General features: G+C 38.1%; 1 protein-coding gene and 1 long non-coding RNA gene across 5 annotated transcripts in view; one reads left to right on the top strand and one right to left on the bottom strand.

Annotated features, from left to right (window-relative positions):
* Nucleotides 1–2,282: 2,282 nt before the first annotated feature.
* SNX16 (sorting nexin 16) overlaps nucleotides 2,283–19,010 on the top strand; it is a 53,516-nt gene continuing 36,788 nt past the window's right edge. For 2 of the 4 annotated variants that reach the window (XM_017962140.3, XM_003902917.5), the window contains exons 1-3: nucleotides 2,283–2,467; nucleotides 4,486–4,956; nucleotides 15,026–15,112. In XM_017962140.3, the coding sequence (XP_017817629.1) occupies nucleotides 4,582–4,956; nucleotides 15,026–15,112 (462 nt within the window). In that variant the 5' untranslated portion in view covers nucleotides 2,283–2,467; nucleotides 4,486–4,581. Of the gene's footprint in view, nucleotides 2,468–2,965; nucleotides 3,078–4,485; nucleotides 4,957–15,025; nucleotides 15,113–19,010 lie in introns of those variants that run through there. The other 2 variants (XM_017962141.3, XM_009213257.4) reach the window with 2 other exon arrangements.
* Nucleotides 15,770–19,010, bottom strand: part of LOC116276372 — a 39,852-nt gene continuing 36,611 nt past the window's right edge. The window contains exon 4 of the long non-coding RNA XR_004185865.1: nucleotides 15,770–15,849. This is a non-coding gene — a long non-coding RNA (uncharacterized LOC116276372). The remainder of the gene's footprint in view (nucleotides 15,850–19,010) is intronic.

Genomic DNA, 19,010 nt, shown 5'->3' with positions numbered 1-19,010 from the left:
AAGGAAAGAAGGCTTAAGTCACCTGAAACGTGTGTGAATTTTCCCTGGACAGGCTGCCACTGCCAATTGCATCACTCACAGGCATCAGGGATTGTAACTGGAAAAGACAGAAAAGAGTCCTTCCACCTTCTGGGCAAGGCAGCTATCCCCATTCACTCCTGGGCCTTCAGTTAACACCAGAGAGTGGCCCCGGTTGCCTTCAATTACCAAGGGGCTACTAGGAAACACCCACTGAAAGACAAAAAGAAAAGGACTCAGGTTCCTCATCTGAACCAGGTGGTGGTAGTCAGGTGCTTCCACATAGACCTTTTGGTTTCACCAGAGAGTGGCCCCAGCCAGAAACCTGCAGTTGCCTCCATGCTTAGGCACTGCCCATCAAGGGTCCCAACTTGGAAAGGAAAAGAGAGAGAGAAAGAGGAAAAAGAAAAAAACAAATCCCAAACTTTGGGCTTACCTCCTGGCTGGCTCGCCAAAATATGTTACCAGTTGAGGGTAGTTGTCCAGGTTCTTGGTGTTTTGAACAAAGAATTGGACAGAACACACAAACAAGGCAAGGAAAGCAGAGATTTATTTTAAAGGAAAGTATATTCCACAGAGGGAGAACAGGCTTAAGCAAGTTGTTCAAGAGCATCAACTACAGAATTTTCTAGGGCTTAAATACCTTCTAGAGATGTCCCATTGGCCCATGCCCAATCGGATTGGTTGTGGAAGGAGACCAATCAGAGTGAAAAGTAGGCCCTCAACCAGTCTGATTGGTTGTGGGAGGGGACCTATCAGAGGTACTTTCATTTTTCAACTGCCGCCCGAAGAAAGGAGGGTTGCAACTGCCATGCAGCGACTGCCACGCAGGAAAAGGAGGGGTTGAAAATGGAGTCGCCTCTGATATCCAGTCAGCATGAATCAGCCTTAGGTCCCCTGCCTCCAGACCCTATTCTCCTACCTAACATTGTTTCTATAGAATTCTATTTTTATTTCATTCACACTGAAAGGGCAGAATCTCTCAAACCAAAACCATCATCATGTCACAAACCAGACTATTTTCCAACCTTCATTTCAAAATGACCACTATCATTTTTTCCCACTCTTAGTCGGGCAGTAGAATAGGGTCTGGAGGCAGGGAACCTAAGGTCCATTCATGCTGACTTTCTAAAAGTAAATCAAAAGGAAAACTCCAACTTTCCAAGCTCAAGTAACAAAAGGACCAGAGGCAATTACCTTTGCAACCCCCTGCCCAACCTTCTAGGCCCTTGGTATCTGGGCCTAGTCTTCATTTGCATAGGAGAATAACTTTGTAACTTTTGCCTCTGATTGGTTGCAGGCTACTCCTTAATTTACAGAGGGTGGGAACCAAGTAACCAACGGGAAATCTCTAGAGGATATTTAAACTCCAGAAAATCCTGTAACCAGGGCTCTTGAGGCACTTGCTGGAGGCCACTCCCACTCTGTAGAGTGTATGTACTGTCATTTCAATAAATCTCTGCTTTCCTTGCTTTATTCTTTCCTTGCTTTCTTTGTGCGTTTTGTCCAATTCTTTGTTCAGAACACCAAGAACCTGGACGACTTGTAGTCAAGACCCTCCATGTGTAACACTGGGACTACACCAAAGCCTCAGAAATCATGGAATGATTTTTCAACCACATTATCTGATTCTAATGATGAAATGACCTGTAGACCGGTCTGAATCTTGGAATTTGCCTATCAAAAAGCTCGGCTTTCCCGACTTCATAGGTCTTCAGAAGCGCATGTCTAACAAGGCTAATATTCCATCATCGGGATCAAATTGCTCACCAGGTAGTAAAAAGACACTACAGAATTTCAGGGGTTCTCTGCCAGTGAGGACTTTTGAATTATGTAGAACGGAGCAGCTACTAAGCAGTGTTCTATCTTCCTACTCTTCTAATCGATTGTCATCCCTTAAAGCGCTGCTAATTCTAGAAAACAATCTATAACCTGTTAGAACCAGCGCAAGCTGGTAATAACTACAAGTCCCATGATGCAAAGTATGAGCGCGGACCAATGTTGCTCGTAGTTCCTTCTGGGAATTGTAGTCTTCTAATCTCCTGTTTTGCAAACTAGGTATTGTAGCCTCCATTTCTCAGAAGTTCGGTTGGAAAAGTAAAGATAGTGCAGAGAATGTCGACTTCCTGCCACAGGATTACGTTTATCTTCGCTATCTGAGGGCCCGGCCGGACAACTCCAGTCGCGCCTCTGGTGGGCGGGCACCCTTGGCGTGACATCACTTCCGGCAGAGCTGTCCCAAGTTCGGCCCCTCCTTCCACACGGCAGGGATCTCGGGCCCGGCGGCCGGGCAGAGACAGGCTGAGGCGGGGAGCAGCTGCTTTTGGGGCGGGGGTGTCACGTGAGGCTTCTCGCTGCTGAGGGAGGAGGTGAAAAGCTGCGGTTAAGGAGAGTCCGGTTTAACCGTCACCGGGAAGCGCGCTCGTTCGGGATCGCGGAGTGGGCTGAGGTAAGGACTGGGTCGTTACCTCAGGACAGGCGGTCGCTGTCCCGGGTTCTCGTACGGGTGACACCTGCAACCTCGATGTCTGGCGGGCGGCGAGAGGCTCCGCGGGAGAGTGGAGAGGCGCCGCAGGAAGCCCAGCCACCTTCAGGCCACCGCCGACCCCACTGTGCGTCTGGGAGGCGCTGGGCGCGCACCGGGCAGCGGAGGCGGGAGACTCTGGGAGCCTGGGGAGCGGCGGGTCTCGCCGCCTGCAGTGTGGAAGACCCGTGGCCGGCGCGGACCCCGGCCTTACCTTCCGAGGGTCGAACTATGCCGGGTATTTGCCTCTTTCCTCCCGCCCACGGGGTTGCTCAGAGTCGGGCCACCTCACCTGAGATTTTCCAGAGTGAGACTGAACTGGTCGTCCTGGGAGCAACTCCGCACCAGGGCAGAGGCGAAGACGCCCCTAATGAGCACAGCACGTGTTTTGCTTTGTTTTGTTTTGTTTTTAACGCTTGGGTAGCGCTCACATCTTCGGACGTCAGTGGTTGTATTGATATGCGACCTCCCCCAGCCAGGCGGCCTCAGGTAGAAGAGTGGCAAAGGCCAGGTGGATCCCTCGGACCTTGAGAAGGTTGAGATTTCAGACTTAACTTATTTTGGGGGAGGCCGTCAGGCGGAACTGAGGAGCGGTGAATCAGCAGCTAAAGTTTCATAAATCTTTGATAATGGGGAAAGGTTACGGAGAGTCACTTGAGTTAAAAATCTTTTTTTTTTTTTTTTTGAGATGGAGTTTCGCTCTTGTAGCCCAGGCTGGAGTGCAATGGCACGATCTCGGCTCACCGCAACCTCCACCTCCAGGGTTCAAGCCATTCTCCTGCCTCAGCCTCCCGAGTAGCTGGGGTTACAGGTGCGCGCCACCACGCCCGGCTAATTTTTGTATTTTTAGTAGAGCCGGGGTTTCACCATGTTGTCCAGGCTAGCCAAGAACTCCTGACCTCAGGTGATCCACCCGCCTCGGCCTCCCAAAGTGCTGGGATTACAGGCGTTGAGCCACTGCGCCCGGCCCAGAGTTAAAAATCTTATTTCAGCATCTTTCCAAGTCCAGGCGACTCATTTCTCACCTTTCCCACTAGCAGAGTTTCGTATGAAAAGTTGGGCAGTTATTGTGTGTAGTCTTGTCATTTTGTTGGTCTGTAGTTATTACAGTTTCTTATGAGTTTATTTAACAACGTAATAGCAAACCATTTCTTCTTTGTGTTATGATACTATTTTGACACAAGATATACTAGTCCTTTTGATAACAGATCCTTGAGTGTAAGTTATAAAGATTTAAATACCCTCAGTTTATCGCAGAGCAGAATTAGTGATGACCTGTAAGCTGTGAAGAACGGTTACACTTTTCACTATTTAATTTTGATGCGTGTAAGTTTAATGTTTACTGGGTTTTATTTTAGTAACTTGACTAAGTGTATTTTTAATCCTGGGTTCTATAAAATTATACTATGTAGCATGTAAGCATCTGGTTCATTGTTACTACTCTGTGTAAGTTTTTGTAGTTTCACTAATTAAATTGAAAGATAATGTGAATAGATTTCCTCTCTTTCTGATTAAATCCAGAGGTAATGTAAATAGTTTTCCTCCTTCTCTTTTTCTCTCTTGTACTGAAATGTAATACTGTCAGGATGATAAGCGCGGAATAAAGCTTCAGAAGGGTCTTTACCAATCTTTCTCCTACCAATTTTACATAGATGAAATCAGGTTAAAATGAACATTACAGAAATACTTCACAAGGGAATAAAGTAGGGGAAAAGGGATAACATGTAACATGGGGTCAAGGAAAAAGAGTGTGAAGCAGTTTTGCTCTCTCTGCCTTGCAAATAGGAGTCCTTAAAGACAACTGGGATTTAAAAAAGGGGTTTGAGGTATGTTTTCATTCCAAATAAAATAATAGAGTGTCATTAAATTGAAAAGAACATTGTTCTTTTGGATCCTGCTGCAGATTAAAGACTAATCTTTTAATATGTCCTTTTCATTTTTAGATAGTGAATTCCTAAGAAGAAAATAATGGATTGCATATTAGTTGTTCTCTAAGTGGACTCAATAGTGTGCAAGCTTGTTGCAAAAGCCAAGAGAAGATGGCAACTCCTTATGTCCCAGTTCCTATGCCCATAGGAAACTCTGCTTCCAGTTTTACGACCAACAGAAATCAAAGAAGTTCTTCTTTTGGCAGTGTCTCAACAAGCTCAAACTCTTCTAAAGGCCAGTTAGAAGACGCAAATATGGGTAATTTTAAACAGACAAGTGTTCCTGATCAAATGGATAATACTTCACCTGTCTGTAGCAGTCCCCTCATTAGGACTAAATTTACAGGTGCAGCTTCTTCCATTGAGTATTCCACTAGACCAAGAGAAACTGAAGAGCAAAATCCGGAAACAGTGATTTGGGAAGATAGACCATCTACACCTACTATACTGGGTTATGAAGTGATGGAAGAAAGAGCTAAATTTACTGTAAGTATTGACTTCTGCTGTATACCAGTACAAAGTGAAAGATTGGCTAATCTGTGTGTTTAAACCAGTGTTAAATTAATGTAAACCTGTACTTACAATTTCTTGAATATGAAATTCTAATGGTTTTTACACCACTGAATTCTATCATATTGTTGTAAACTTTTGCTTTACCTTAATAAATTTTCACAAACCAGACACACCTATGTAACTATTAATAGCACATAAATCAAGGAAAAGGACGTTACTAGAATCTTAAATGCTCTGGGTTTTCTGCCAGTCAGAACCCATTCACCCGATACTTTTGTATAGCCTAGATTAATTTTGCCTATTTTTGTACTTTATCTAAATGGAGTTACATACTCTTTTTGCATCTAGTCTCTTTTCTTTAGCATTGCCAAATTACATGCCCAGCTTTAAAAGATATTGATGAACAGTGTTTCAGAATGGTTGTACTGATTTATACTCCTAAAAGCAGGATATGAGAGTTTCAGTTGATCCATAGCTTCCTCACATGTGATATTTTAACATTTTTATCATTTCAGCTATTCTCATGGGTATAGAGTAATATGTTGTGGTTTTTGAATTTTCTTAATGACTAATTAAATTGGATTAAAAAAATTTTTTTGGCTCTTTGGATATTCTCTTGTGAAATATCTGTGCATGATTTTTGTTCATTTTTCTTTTGCGAAGTCTCCCTTTTGATTTGTAGTTTTCTACGCATTTTGGATATGTTTTTTTCAGATAATGTATTACGACTATCCTCCTCACTCTGCTTTGCCTTTTCAATTCCTTGATAATACCTTTGATAAACAAAAGTTCTTAATTTTAATTTGGTTTGATTTGTTAATTTTTTGAATGGCTATCACTTTTTGAAATCTTTGCCTACTCCAAGGTTACAAAGATATTGTCCTTTGTTTTCTTCTAAAATCTTTACTGTTGGGCCTTTCACATTGTAAACCACTGGAATTGATTTTTGTCCATGGTGTGAGATGAGGGTCAAGTATTTTTTTTTTTTTTCCTCAGATGGGATCAATTCATCAGACTTATTTAAAATACCTCTTTCTCCTCTTCATTTTCAGTGTTGTCTGTGTCATAAATCATGTGAACATAAATGTATGGGTCTGCTTCTGTGTTCTGTTTTTCCATCCTTTACTAATTTCACACTGTCTTAATTAGTAAAATCTTGTAATAGGTCTTGATATCTAGCAGTGTAAGTACTCTAGCTTTTTTCTTCAGGATGGCCTTCGCTATTCTTGGCCCTTTGCATTGAGATTTTGTTAGATCTATAGATTAATCTGGGGAGAACTGACATCTTTACAATACTGAGTCTTTAAATCTATGAACCTCATCCATTGACTTAAGGCTTTAATTTTTTCTAGTAATGTTTTGTTGTTTCTGGTGCAGGATTCTTACATCTTTCGGTTAGATTTGTTTCAGGTTATGGATGTTGTTTGATGTTCTTGTGAGAGACATCTATTTTTGTTTTCTATTTACTGGTATTTTATATATTTTGACCTTTTATGTTTATGTATCCAGCAACCTTGCTTAACTCACTTATTAACTCAAGAGGTTTACTTTTTTGGTAAGAGTTTGTTTTTTTAATAAAGTTTAATGTTTACTTCAGTGTTTCCTGCTGCAAATTTATGACACGATAGGATGACCTCCAGGGAAAAATTGTTGACATAATTTATGAAGAGGCGGTCTTTAAAATTATCATAAGACTGTGATATAGGAAATCTGCTGGGAACTCTCTCTCTCTCTTTTTTAGAAAATTTTTAGAAATTATAATAAACTGATGGCCAATTTCCTGAATTAAAGAATAGGCATTTATTGAGTTGATACTATGGTCTGAATGTGTGTTCCTTCAAAATTCATATGTTGAAACCTAACCTTCAAGGTGATAGTATTAAGAGATGGAGCTTTTGGAAGCCAGTAGGTCATGGGAGCAGAGCCCCCATAAATAGGATTAGGACCCTTAAAAAGACGCCCCAGAGAGCTTTCTTGTCCTTTCCACATGTGAGGACATAGCTATAAGGCACCATCTATAAACCAGAAAGCAGGCCCTCTCCAGATACCAAATCTGTTACTGTCTTGATCTTGGACTTCTCAGACTCTAGAACTTTGAGAAATAAATTTCTGTTGTTTACAGGCTACCGAATTTGTGGTATTTTGTTATAACAGACCTAACAGACTAAGACAGATGATATGTGTGAAGATGCAGGTATGTGGCCAAATACAAGGTGGTGTTATATAAAGCATTTCAAGAGACTGGAGAGGAGGAAGTAAATGACAGACAGACATGAAATTAGTCATATTCATTTATTAACTCAACTTTTTTTTTAATTACCTATTATGCCTCAGGCACTGTTCTGGGACGTAGTGGTACAGCAATTTGAATGAAAGCATGATAAGTAAGTAAATAACAAGACGCCTGATATGTCACATGGTGATAAGCACTATTGAGAGAAATAAGATAGAGAAGAAAGAAAGGGAATTTCCTCAAATCTGGGGTTGGGATTTAAATAGCACTGTCAGTCGTGGCCTCACAAAAAAAGATGTTAGTACTAACAGGGAATGAGCCATGAGAATGTGTTTTCAGCACAGATGGGACAACTACAAAGATCCTTGTGGCTGACAGCAGAGTAAGCTGTGGGAGGTGTAGGGAATGAGATGACAGGCAGGGAAGTGTGGCACACAGATCACATAGGGAAGGAGGCACTGTAAAGTCTTTGGATTTTACTCTGCATGAGATGGGAATCTTTGAAAAGGTTTTTAAAACAAGAGTCATGTGATCTGACTTAATGTTTTAGAAAGTTCCTTCTGGCTACTGAATTGAGACTGGTTTGGTCAAGATGGAGAACAGTCAAAGCAGAAAGCAGTTAGTAGGTTCTTGTAGCAATCCAAGGGAGACGTGATGGTATTGTGAACTGGGATGGTGGAGGAGGTCCTGAGAAGTGATCAGTTTCTAGATCTATTTTAAATGTAGAACCAGCAATATTTCCTAATGATTTGGAAGTGGAGTGTGGAAGAAAGAGAAGTCAAAGATGACTTCAAAAGTTTTGGCCTAAGCAATGGGAAGAATATGGCTGCCATTTAATTAAATGACAGGTTTTGAGGGGATGATCAAGATTTGTTTTTAGATATGCTAAATTTGATATGTCTGTTTGACATTGAAATGGAGATGTTACATGTGTTAACGTGTACACATATATATGTATTGTGTGTGTGTATACACATAAGCTGAGTTTAAGGGAGTGGTATGAGCTGGAGATACAAGCTTGATAATGTTAGGTTTGTAAAATAATTTTTTCTAGATGTAGTCTTTTGAATTGATCTCGTAACTAAAAAAGTATTAGGACTCATTGTTGATCTGATAATATATAAAGTGTCTAGTCTTTAAAAAGGATGTTTAAAGACAAAAATTGACTAGGATGGGTAGTGAGTAGGATTGGGAAGGAAGCATGCTGTAGACCTCTTTGCTAATGTTTTGTTTCTTGCTCACTGATATGGTTTGACTGTGTCCCCACCTAAATCTCATCTTTAATTCCCACGTGTTGTGGGAGGGACCTGGTGGGAGGTAATTAGGAAGTATAGCTAACTTGCTTTTGATTTTACAAGCTGATGGGCAGAAAGGACTTACCTTGTCTCAGATGAGGGGCAAGGGGCAATCACTGGGGCAGATCTTTCCCATACTGTTCTTGTGATAGTGAATAAGTCTCATGAGATCTGGTGGTTTTAAAAATGGGAGTCTCCCTGCACAAGCTGTCTTCTCTTGTCTGCCACCATGTGAGACTTGCCTTTCACCTTCCATCATGATTATGAGGCCTCCCAGCCATGTGGAACTATAAGTCCAATAAACCTCTTTCTTTTGTAAATTGCCCAGTCTCATGTATGTCTTTATCAGCAGTGTGAAAACGGACTAATACAGTAAGTTGGTACCAGTAGAGTGGGGTGCTGCTAAAAAGATACCCGAAAATATGGAAGCGACTTTGGAACTTGGAAGAGTTTGGAGGGCTCAGAAGAAGATAGGAAAATGTGGGAAAGTTTGGAGCTTCCTAGAGACTTGTTGAATGGCTTTTCCCAAAATGCTGATAGTAATATGAACAATAAAGTCCAGGCTGAGGTAGTCTCAGTTACAGATGAGGAACTTGTTGGGAAATGGAGCAAAGGTAACTCTTGTTATGTTTTAGCAAAGAAACTGGCGACATTTTACCCCTGCCCGAGAGTTTTGTGGAATTTTGAACTTGAGAAGGATGATTTAGGGTATCTGGTGGAAGAAATTTCTAAGCAGCAAAGCATTCAAGAGGTGACTTGGGTGCTACTAAAGGCATTCAGTTTTATAAGGGAAGCAGAGCATAAAAGTTTAGAAAATGTACAGCCTGACAGTGCAATAGAAAGTAAAATCCCATTTTCTGAGGAGGAATTCAAGCTGGCTATAGAAATTTGCATAAGTAATAAGGAGCCCAATGTTAATCCCCAAGACAATGGGAAAAATGTCTCCAGGGTATATGAGAGGTCTTCATGGCAGCCCCTCCCATCACAGGCCCAAAGGCCTAGGAAGAAAATGTGGTTTTGTGGACTGGGCCCAGGGTCCCTGTGCTGTGTGCAGCCTAGAAGGCTTGGTGCCCTGCATCCCAGCTGCTCCAGCCGTGGCTGAAAGGGGCCAAGATAGAGCTCAGGCCATGGCTTCAGAGGGTGCAATCCCCAAGCCTTGGCAGCTGCCACATAGTGTTGAGCCTGCAAGTACACAGAAGTCAAGAATTGAGGTTTGAGAACCTCTGCCTAGATTTCAGACGATGTATGGAAATACCTGGATGCCCAGATAGAAGTTTGCTGTAGGGGTGGGACCCTCATGAAGAACCTCTGCTAGGGCTGTGTGGAAGGAAAATGTGGGGTCAGAGTCCCCATACAGAGTCCATACTGGGGCACTGCCTAGTGGAGCTGTGAGAAGAGGGCCATCGTCCTCCAGATCCTAGAATGGTAGATCCACCAACAGCTTGCACCATGCACCTGGAAAAGCCACAGCTTATAAAAGCAGTCAGGAGGAGGGCTATACCCTGCAAAGCCACAGGGGTGGAACTGCCCAAGGCCATGGGAGCCCACTTCTTGCATCAGCATGACCTGGACATGAATGAGACACGGAGTCAAAGGAGGGTATTTTGGAGCTTTCAGATTGACTGACCCACTGAATTTCAGACTTGCATTGGGCCTGTAGCCCTTTTGTTTTGGCCAGTTTCTCCCACTCAGAATGCCTGTATTTACCCAATGCCTGTATCGCCATTGTATCTAGGAAGTAACTAGCTTGCTTTTGATTTTACGGACTCATAGACAGAAGGGACTTCTTGTCTCGTATGAGACTTTGGACTGTGGACCTTTGAGTTAATGCTGAAATGAGTTAAGAATTTGGGGGACTGTCAGGAAGGCATGATTGGTTTTAAAATGTGAGGACATGAGATTTGAGAGGGGCCAGGGGCAGAATAATATGGTTTGGCTATGTCCCCATCCAAACCACATCTTGAGTTCCCACATGTTGTGGGAGGGACCCAGTGGGAGGTAATTGAACAATGGGGGCAGGTCTTTCCCATGCTGTTCTTGTGACAGTCTCATGAGATCTGATGGTTTTAAAAATGGGAATCTCCCTTCACAAACTTTCTTCTTTCGTCTGATGTGCCTTCTTCTTTCGAAAGAGATGTGCCTTCACTTTCTGCCATGATTATAAGGCCTCCCCAGCCACATGGAACTGCAAGTCCAGTAAACCTCTTTCTTTTGTAAATTGCCCCGTCTCAGGTACGTCTTTATCAGCAACATGAAATGGATTAATACACTCATGGTACTAGTTACATAGGTGTGTTCATTTTGTGAAAACTTGTCAAGTTGTATGCTTATGAATTGCGTACTTTTTTGTATATATTTTGTAATTCAAAAACAACTACATTAAAATAAAAACAGTAAAAGAATACATAGGAAGCTTCAAGTAAAAAGTAGAAACAACAGTTATTGGAATATAGAGAAGGGAATGATCAGTACTGTTCATAAAGTTTTCATTGAAAGCACTACTCAAACAAGCAGAAAGAGCACTTTCTGGAAGAGATAAAACACAAAAGTCTGTACTTTATCTTGCCTAGAGAAACAGGGGTATTCAGTGGCCACAGTGGAGAGTAACTTATTTAGAAGAGGGAGTTCATTTTCTAAGACAAGTAAATAAAGTCAGTATGTATTATTTGTAGATAAACCTAATTATTATATGAAATGCACTTTTATGCTGTATCAGTCATTCATACTGAAAAGTTTTAAAGTCGACTTCTCTCTTCTTTTAATGAGTGACTACTAAAAAGAATTTCTTTTGTATCCCGATTGCAACTTTTTTAGATCAGAACCTTCTGCTGACTTTAAAGAGTATCCAAATAACCTTGTTTCCCACCCTTATATGTTACAAAGATAAATTGCTTATTTTTTTTTACTTCAAAGCTAAATGATTAATCCTTAACTCCTCCTTATTCTCCCCTTAAAAGCTGAAAGAGAAGTTTGTATGGGAGAAAAATCAAAGGATAAGGATAATCTGTAGTCCCTAACTAATGAGTTATCTTTAGGGCAGCACTGTCCAATAGAAGTATAATGTGAGCCATAATTGTGAATCACATCTGTAATTTTAAATTTCTTAGGAGCCACATTAAAAACAAAAGAAATAGGTGAAATTATTTTATTAATATATCTTATTCAACCAAATATGTCCAAAATATTATTTTAACATGTAGTTAGTATTAGACCATTTTAATAAATGCCATTTACATCTTTTTTCACATTAAATCTTTGAAATTCAATGTATATGTTGCACTCTTAGCACATCTTAGTTTTGACTAGTGACACATTGAATGCTGAATTGCCATGTGTGACCAAAAGTGCAGCCCTAGAGCTACACTTGGAAATTATTGGACAGCAAATGTCCAGGAAAGAAGTTACTTTTTAAAGAGATTTTCTTATCCAGCAGATAGTTATTGAATATCTCGTATGTGCCTATGTCTAGTTTAGTGCAAAATACCTTATCAAAAACTACTAGATGTTTCTCTGAGATTCTATCATAAATAACACTTTCTCATAATACGTTCTAAAATTATGCTTTTAAAAAATAGAATTCACTTTTTTCTTAAGCGCTTTTAAAAATATATTGACTTGCTTCAAGTTTTTCTATTCAGTAGCCTACATAATTGTACATAATTACAAAAATGTAAATTTTATTCAATTGGGGTTTTTTGGTATTTCAAGCTTATATTTTGCCCTTTTTTACAATAATTTCAACTTTCATTTTAGATTCAAGGATTACATGCACAGATTTATTACATAGGTATATTGCGTGATGCTGAGGTTTGAAATACTAGTGAACCCATCACCCAAGTAGTGAGCATAGTACCCAACAGTTTTTCAACTCATTCTCCTCTCATCCTCCCGACTGAGTCCCCAGTGTCTATTGTTGCTATCTTTATGTCCATGAGTACCCAATATTTACCTCCCACTTATAAGTGAGAACATTATTTATTTGGTTTTCTGTTCCTGCATTAATTCGCTTAGGATAATGGCCTGTACCTCCATACATGTTCCTGCAAAGGATGTGATTTCATTCTTTTTTATGGCTGCATAGTATTCCATGGTGTATATGTACCATATTTTCTTTTTCAAATCCATTAGTATTCCATGGTGTGTATGTACCATATTTTCTTTATCAAATCCATCTTTGATGGACAGCTAGAATGATTCCATGTCTTTGCTATTGTGAGTAGTTCCTGCAGTGAACATGCAAGTGCAGGTATCTTTTTGGTAGAACAATTTATTTTCTTTTTGGTATATACCCAGGAATGGGACTGCTTTGTCAAATGGGAGTTCTGTTTTAAGTTCTTTGAGAAATCTCCAAACTGCTTTCCACAGTGGCTGAATTAAGTTACAATTCCACCGGCAGTGTGTAAGTGTCCTCTTTTCTCCATAACATCATCAACATCTGTTGTGATAATGACTGATAGCCATTCTGACTTCTGTGAAATGGTATCTCATTGTGGTTTTGATTTACATTTTTCTAATGAGTAGTATTGTTGAACATTTTTTAATGTTTCTTGGCTGTTTGTGTATCTTTTAAGAAGTGTCTGTTCATGTCTTTTGCCTACTTTTAATGAGGTTATTTGTTGAATTTTTTAAGTTATTTTTATTTTTATTGTTTTTTTTTTTTTTTGACAGAATCTCACTCTGTCACTCACTTGAGTGCAGTAGTGTGATCTTGGCTCACTGCAACCTCTGCCTCCCAGGTTCAAGCAATTCTCCCATCTCAACCTTCCGAGTAGCTGGGATTACAGGCACCCACCACATCTGACTAATTTTTGTATTTTTAGTAGAGGCGGAGTTTCACCATACCATGTTGGCCAGTCTGGTCTCAAACCCCTGACCTCAAGTGACCCACCTTCCCTGGCCTCCCAAAGAACTGAGATTACAGGTGTGAGCCACTGTGCCCAGCCTTGAATTGTTTGTGTTCCTTATGGATTCTGGATATTAGACCTTTCTCAGATACATAGTTTACAAATATTTTCTCCCATTCTGTAGGTTATCTCTTTACTCCATTGATAATTTTTTTGCTGTGTAGAAACTCTTTATTTTAATTAGATCAATTTTTGTTTTTGTTGCAATTGCTTTTGAGAACTTAGTCATAAATTCTTTCCCAAGGCCGATGTCCAGAATGGTGTTTCCTAGGTTTTCTTCTGGGATTCTTACAGTTTGTGACCTTACCTTTAAATCTTTAATCCATACTGAGTTAGTTTTTATATATAGTGAAAGATAGAGCTCTGCTTTCATTTTTCTGCATAGAGCTAGCCAGTTATCCAAGCCCTATTTATTGAACGGGGGATCCTTTCCTTGTTTCTTTCTTTTGTCAACTTTATCAGAGATCAGATGGCTGTAGGTGTGCAGTTTTACTTCTGGGTTCTCTGTTCTCTTCCATTGGTTTAGATGTCTGTATTTGTACCAGTACCATGCTGTTTTGGTTATTGTAGCCTTATAGTATAATTTGAAATCAGGTAATGTGATGCCGCTGGCTTTGTTCTTTTCACTTAGGATTGCTTTGGCTATTTCAGCTCTTTTTTGGTGCCATGTGGATTTTAGAGTAGTTTTTTTCTAATTCTGTGGAGAATGATGTTGGTAGTTTGATAGGAATACTGTTGAATCTGTAGACTGCTCTGGGCAGTGTGGCCATTTTAACAATATTGATTCTTCCAATTCATGAGCATGGGATGTTCTTCTGTTTCTTTGTGTTGTCTGTGATTTCTTTCAGCAATGTTTTGTAGTTCTCCTTGTAGAGCTCTTTCCCCTTCATGATTAGATGTATTCCTAGGTGTTTGTGTGTGTGTGTGTGGCTACTGTAAATGGGACTGCATTCTTGATTTGGCTCTCAGCTTGAATGTTATGGGTGTATGGAAATGCTGTTCATTTTTAAACATTGATTTTATAGCCTGAAACTTTACTGAAGTCCTTTATCAGTTCCGGGAGACTTTTGGCAGAGTCTTTAGGATTTTCTAGGCATAGAATCACATAGTTTGACCTCTTTTTTCCCTATTTGGATGCCTTTTATTTATATCTTTTGCCTGATTGCTGTGGCTAGGACTTCCATATTTTATTCTTGACAATAAAAACATTACACTTATTTGAAAACTTTGCTTGAAGTTATTAAGTTTAAACATTGTGTAGAACGAAAGTGGCTATTTTTCATAGCTTCTTCAAGTATAATTCCTTTATCAATTTTAGAATATGTTGACATAAATCATGTTTTGGAAGCTGATGAGTTTATTGTTATTGTGCACAGAAAAAGCATTTTGTCTCAAATCTGTTATATTTATATACTTAAGGAAAAAATCTGGCTTTTGGTGCCTGCATTGATTATTTGTACTTTTGATGATTCAAATGATTTTTGATATTTTTTACATAATAATTGTTATAGACTGGGTTATCAACTAAAAGTTTTTAAAATATTTGGCTTGAATTTTTAAATATCTTTACTTTTATATTTCTCTCTGTCTCTTTTTCTTCCTGTGCATAGGTGTACAAAATACTAGTAAAGAAAACCCCAGAAGAAAGCTGGGTAGTTTTCAGAAGATACACTGACTTCTCTAGGCTCAATGACAAAGTAAGTACTATAATAAATCCAAACTAACATTTCAGTTTTGAATTCTTTTCTATTTCCTATACTTCTGTTATATTTTTTCTTCTTTATTAATTGAGTCAATCAAATCCTTTCTAGTTCATAAGAAAATTAAATTTTTAAATTAAAAATTTAAAAAATAAAAATTTTTTATAAAAAATTTTTAGTATAAAAATATGAAACTTTAAAATTGCCAACAGAAATATAAATAATTGTGAGTTTGAAAAAGATGTGTATAAGATCTTTTGAATTATTATAAAATTATATATGTCTATAAGATAATGAACAAAAACATATTTAACATATTATATTAGTTTCTTATTACTGCATAATAAATTACCATAAACTTTGTTGCTTAAAATGACACCTGTTGATTATTTAGTTTTTTGGGTGGGTTCAGCTGTGTTTATTGCTTAGCATCAAGCACGGTCAAAATCAAGCTGTTAGCTGTGCTAGGCACTTATATGGAGGCTCTGGGGAAGAATTACCTTCCAAGCTTATTCAGGTTGTTGGCAGAATTTAGTTTCTTGAAGTTGTAGGGCCAAAGTTTCTGTTTCCTGGCTGATTGTCAGCCAAAAATCATTCATAGTTTATCATAGAGAGTGCCCTCCAGTCCTTGCACATAGCCCCTCTGTCTTCAAAGCCAGCAACAGTGAGCCAAGTTCTTCCTGTGCTTTGAAGCTCTCCAGCTTTCTTCTCTGCCACCAACTAGAGAAAACAGTCTAAAAGAGTCATGTGGTAAGATAAAGCTCACCCAGGTAATCTTCCTATCTTAAAGTCAATTGATTAGTAACCTTAATTACAGCTGCAAAATCCCTTTTTCTATGTAACATAATAAAATCACAGAAGTAATACCAGAGGCAAAGGTCATGGAACATTTAGAATTCTGTCTACTGTGCATACGAAACAGAATAAGAAACCTCAGTGTATTAAGAACCCTTAAAACTAAATTAGGAAAGTGAACCCCAGAGTAAAAAATGCAACAAACAGTATGAGCAGGATAATTCACAGAAGAAATATAAATGACCAATAAACCTGGAAAACACTTAATATCACAGATACTCCAAGAAAAGGAAATTAAGACACTGTTTTTCACCTGTCAAGCTGACTGATATTTAAATGATAATACCCAATGTTAGAAGTATGAATCTTCCTAGAGGACACCCAAAAGTTTTGCATAATTTAACATTATAATCACATTTCTAGGATTTATCCTATATAAGTAGTCATAAACATGGGAAATATTTAGCTTTAAGGACACTTACCTCATTGTTTTGTATATTGTTTCGTTTATCTATGTTTTACTTTGTTTTTAGTAGTTAAAAGTTGGAAGCAACCTAAATTTCTCAAAGTGAAGAATTAAGTAAATTATTATTAGAATTTAATAGCAAAAGAAGAGCTGCCTTGTCCCCAGAGCTAGAGAAAATTTAGATGGGGCAATAGGCAGAGAGTGTGATATTTTGGAAGCCAAGTGAAAAATCATTTATCTAAAAGAAGCAAGCCATTTATTATGCTTTTGAGAGGCCAAGTAAGATGATCTTAGAACATGCAGAAATTACTCTCCAATTTTGACAGGTGTTTAATAAGAAAGTTTTACTGGTCCTGTTCTCTCCCATTTGCCACTTTTCCTTTCTTCCTTCTTTGGACTCCTTGAAACTTTAAAGTTAGTATATTTTTATAGTGTTTGGTGATGGGAAACCCATGTAACTTTGTAGTTATTTAGCTGCCAAATTTTTCTGCCACTCTAAAAACTTCAGTTTAAATGAAAAGGTAAAATATAGAATGCTAAAATATTTTATCCATTTTAAGTTTTGGTTAAGATGCTTTCTTGTAATATGCCAAAATAAAGTGTTATTTCTAATGCATACCTACAATTATGTATGTATTTTATTTACTGTTCCTGAGCTTCATATATTATACTGATGAATTTAAAATTTATAATTCTGTACTTCTGTTAATTTTTTGAAATGACTAAATAAACAGAAAGATAAAAGCAATTCATGAAGTTACCTGATAGTTAAGTGGAATACTTAGCTTTTAATGAAATTATTACAATTTTTATCATGCAGACTGATTTCAAACAGTTTCATTGTAGACCTATTTAACCCTATATGACATTATTTTTCTTTTCAGACTCCACTGTTATTTAGTGTTTACTTCCTATTATCTCTTTAGTTTTCATCTTTATTGCTGAAATATTTTCTTAGGCAAGCTGAAATTTAGATAAATCTTTTTGAAAAAAAATGATAGCAGTTTAATTTAAATTTAGTAAATATCTCCTTAATCCTCCAAGATGGGCATTTAAAATTAACAAATGTTTATGTCGGTGTTATAGGTATCAGAAAGAGCTCTACCTGTCACTTGCTTTTAGTGGCAATATTTTTTAAAAGTATGTCAAACACCAAGAGGCACATAGTTTAAATTGTAGTTATTATTAATATAATTGTAAAAAATAAAAGCTTAGGATCTTTCATTTTATAAAATCAATCGTGAAGTATTTATGAAATGAGTAGATTGAGTTCAGCATTGTGCTAGGAATTTGGAGTTACTGTTATGTAGAAACTATATAGATATGACTAACTTTAAGGAATTTACATTTCACAGTTATATAGTTATGAAGTAAAAATAGCTAATTGGTGATACAAACATTATTGAACATAACTAAAATAACACTGCTTAGAAAAAGTACATTTATATAGAACATTAATATTTTCTTTTTGTTTTATTTTTATTTCCTGGGTTATGTTCTGACTTCAGCTTCTCTGGGAGTGATAAAAGCCTCTGCTGAGGAAGTCAGAGGACAAAGTCATGAGCAAATTCTAGAATGCACAGGGCTTATCAGAGTTGGGGCAACCAGGCAGGGTTTTAGGTTGGGCTGGGAGATGTATTGATTGTAGAAATATGGCCATAAGAAGTGAGTTTTTCTCTAAATTCTATTTAAAATTTAAGCTCAATATTTCTACTTCCAGGTTACAGCAGTAGGACAAAGCTGAACATTTCTGTGAGGTAAAATTACTGTTCTCAGTTGCTTCCAGGCAGCAGAGCTTAGGGAGGAGAGAGCAGGACCTTACCAACTCATTGTCAAGACATTCCAGGTTCATATAAAAAGTCCATGGCAGATTCAACCAGGCATTCAGTCCTCACATTAAAAACAAGTTCAGTGATATTCTTCCACATGTCTGTCTCTTGAGTCACGCTGCTCTCTCTTAAACTGATCTGCCCACCATATGAGCTTCATAAGTGGCATCCTGAGATTGCCTTGAAAAAATCACCGTCTTTCTGGTGATTTTTTTTTCATTTCTCTCCTTTGTTGGATCTTATTTTCTCTATCCCTTATCTTCCTCTTCTTGAATTACCCAATTGTGGGACAACTTCTTTTCTGCGGATAATTTTTTAAGGGGCGAAAAAAATCTAACCATTTAAATTATAAAGCTTAAAATTAATAAAAAGACTATTTTCATTTCCCTCATGACTTTTGTCATTTTATTTTCTTTCCAGATACATTAAATAACAAAGCTCCAAGGCCATAAATATCTAGTTACATCTTGAAATCAAATTAAGGTTTTTAGTTATCTAAGTTACTCTGTAGTTTTTGCCCTATTTGTTTTATCTTCACATTTGTATAGAAATATAGACAGAATATTATAATTTTTCCATTTTTCCACTATTTTATCCAGTGCATTTTTCCTTTGTAGTTATGATATTCATTTTATATTTAAGTATAGAAATGCAAATGTACACGGATTCATTTCAGTCATTCATTTATTGAACATATATTGTTGACTGCTTGTTATGTCGCAGTCACTATGCTAGACATAAAAGATGCAACTATGACAAAGGCATGCGTAATAATTGTAGTATAGTAAAAGGGTTCTCAATCTTA

This window comes from Papio anubis, chromosome 8 (genome assembly GCF_008728515.1).
Source record: "Papio anubis isolate 15944 chromosome 8, Panubis1.0, whole genome shotgun sequence".
NCBI lineage: Eukaryota > Metazoa > Chordata > Mammalia > Primates > Cercopithecidae > Papio > Papio anubis.
The sequence above is the reverse complement of the archived record's forward strand: the minus strand, read 5'-3'. Positions and strand labels throughout refer to the sequence as shown.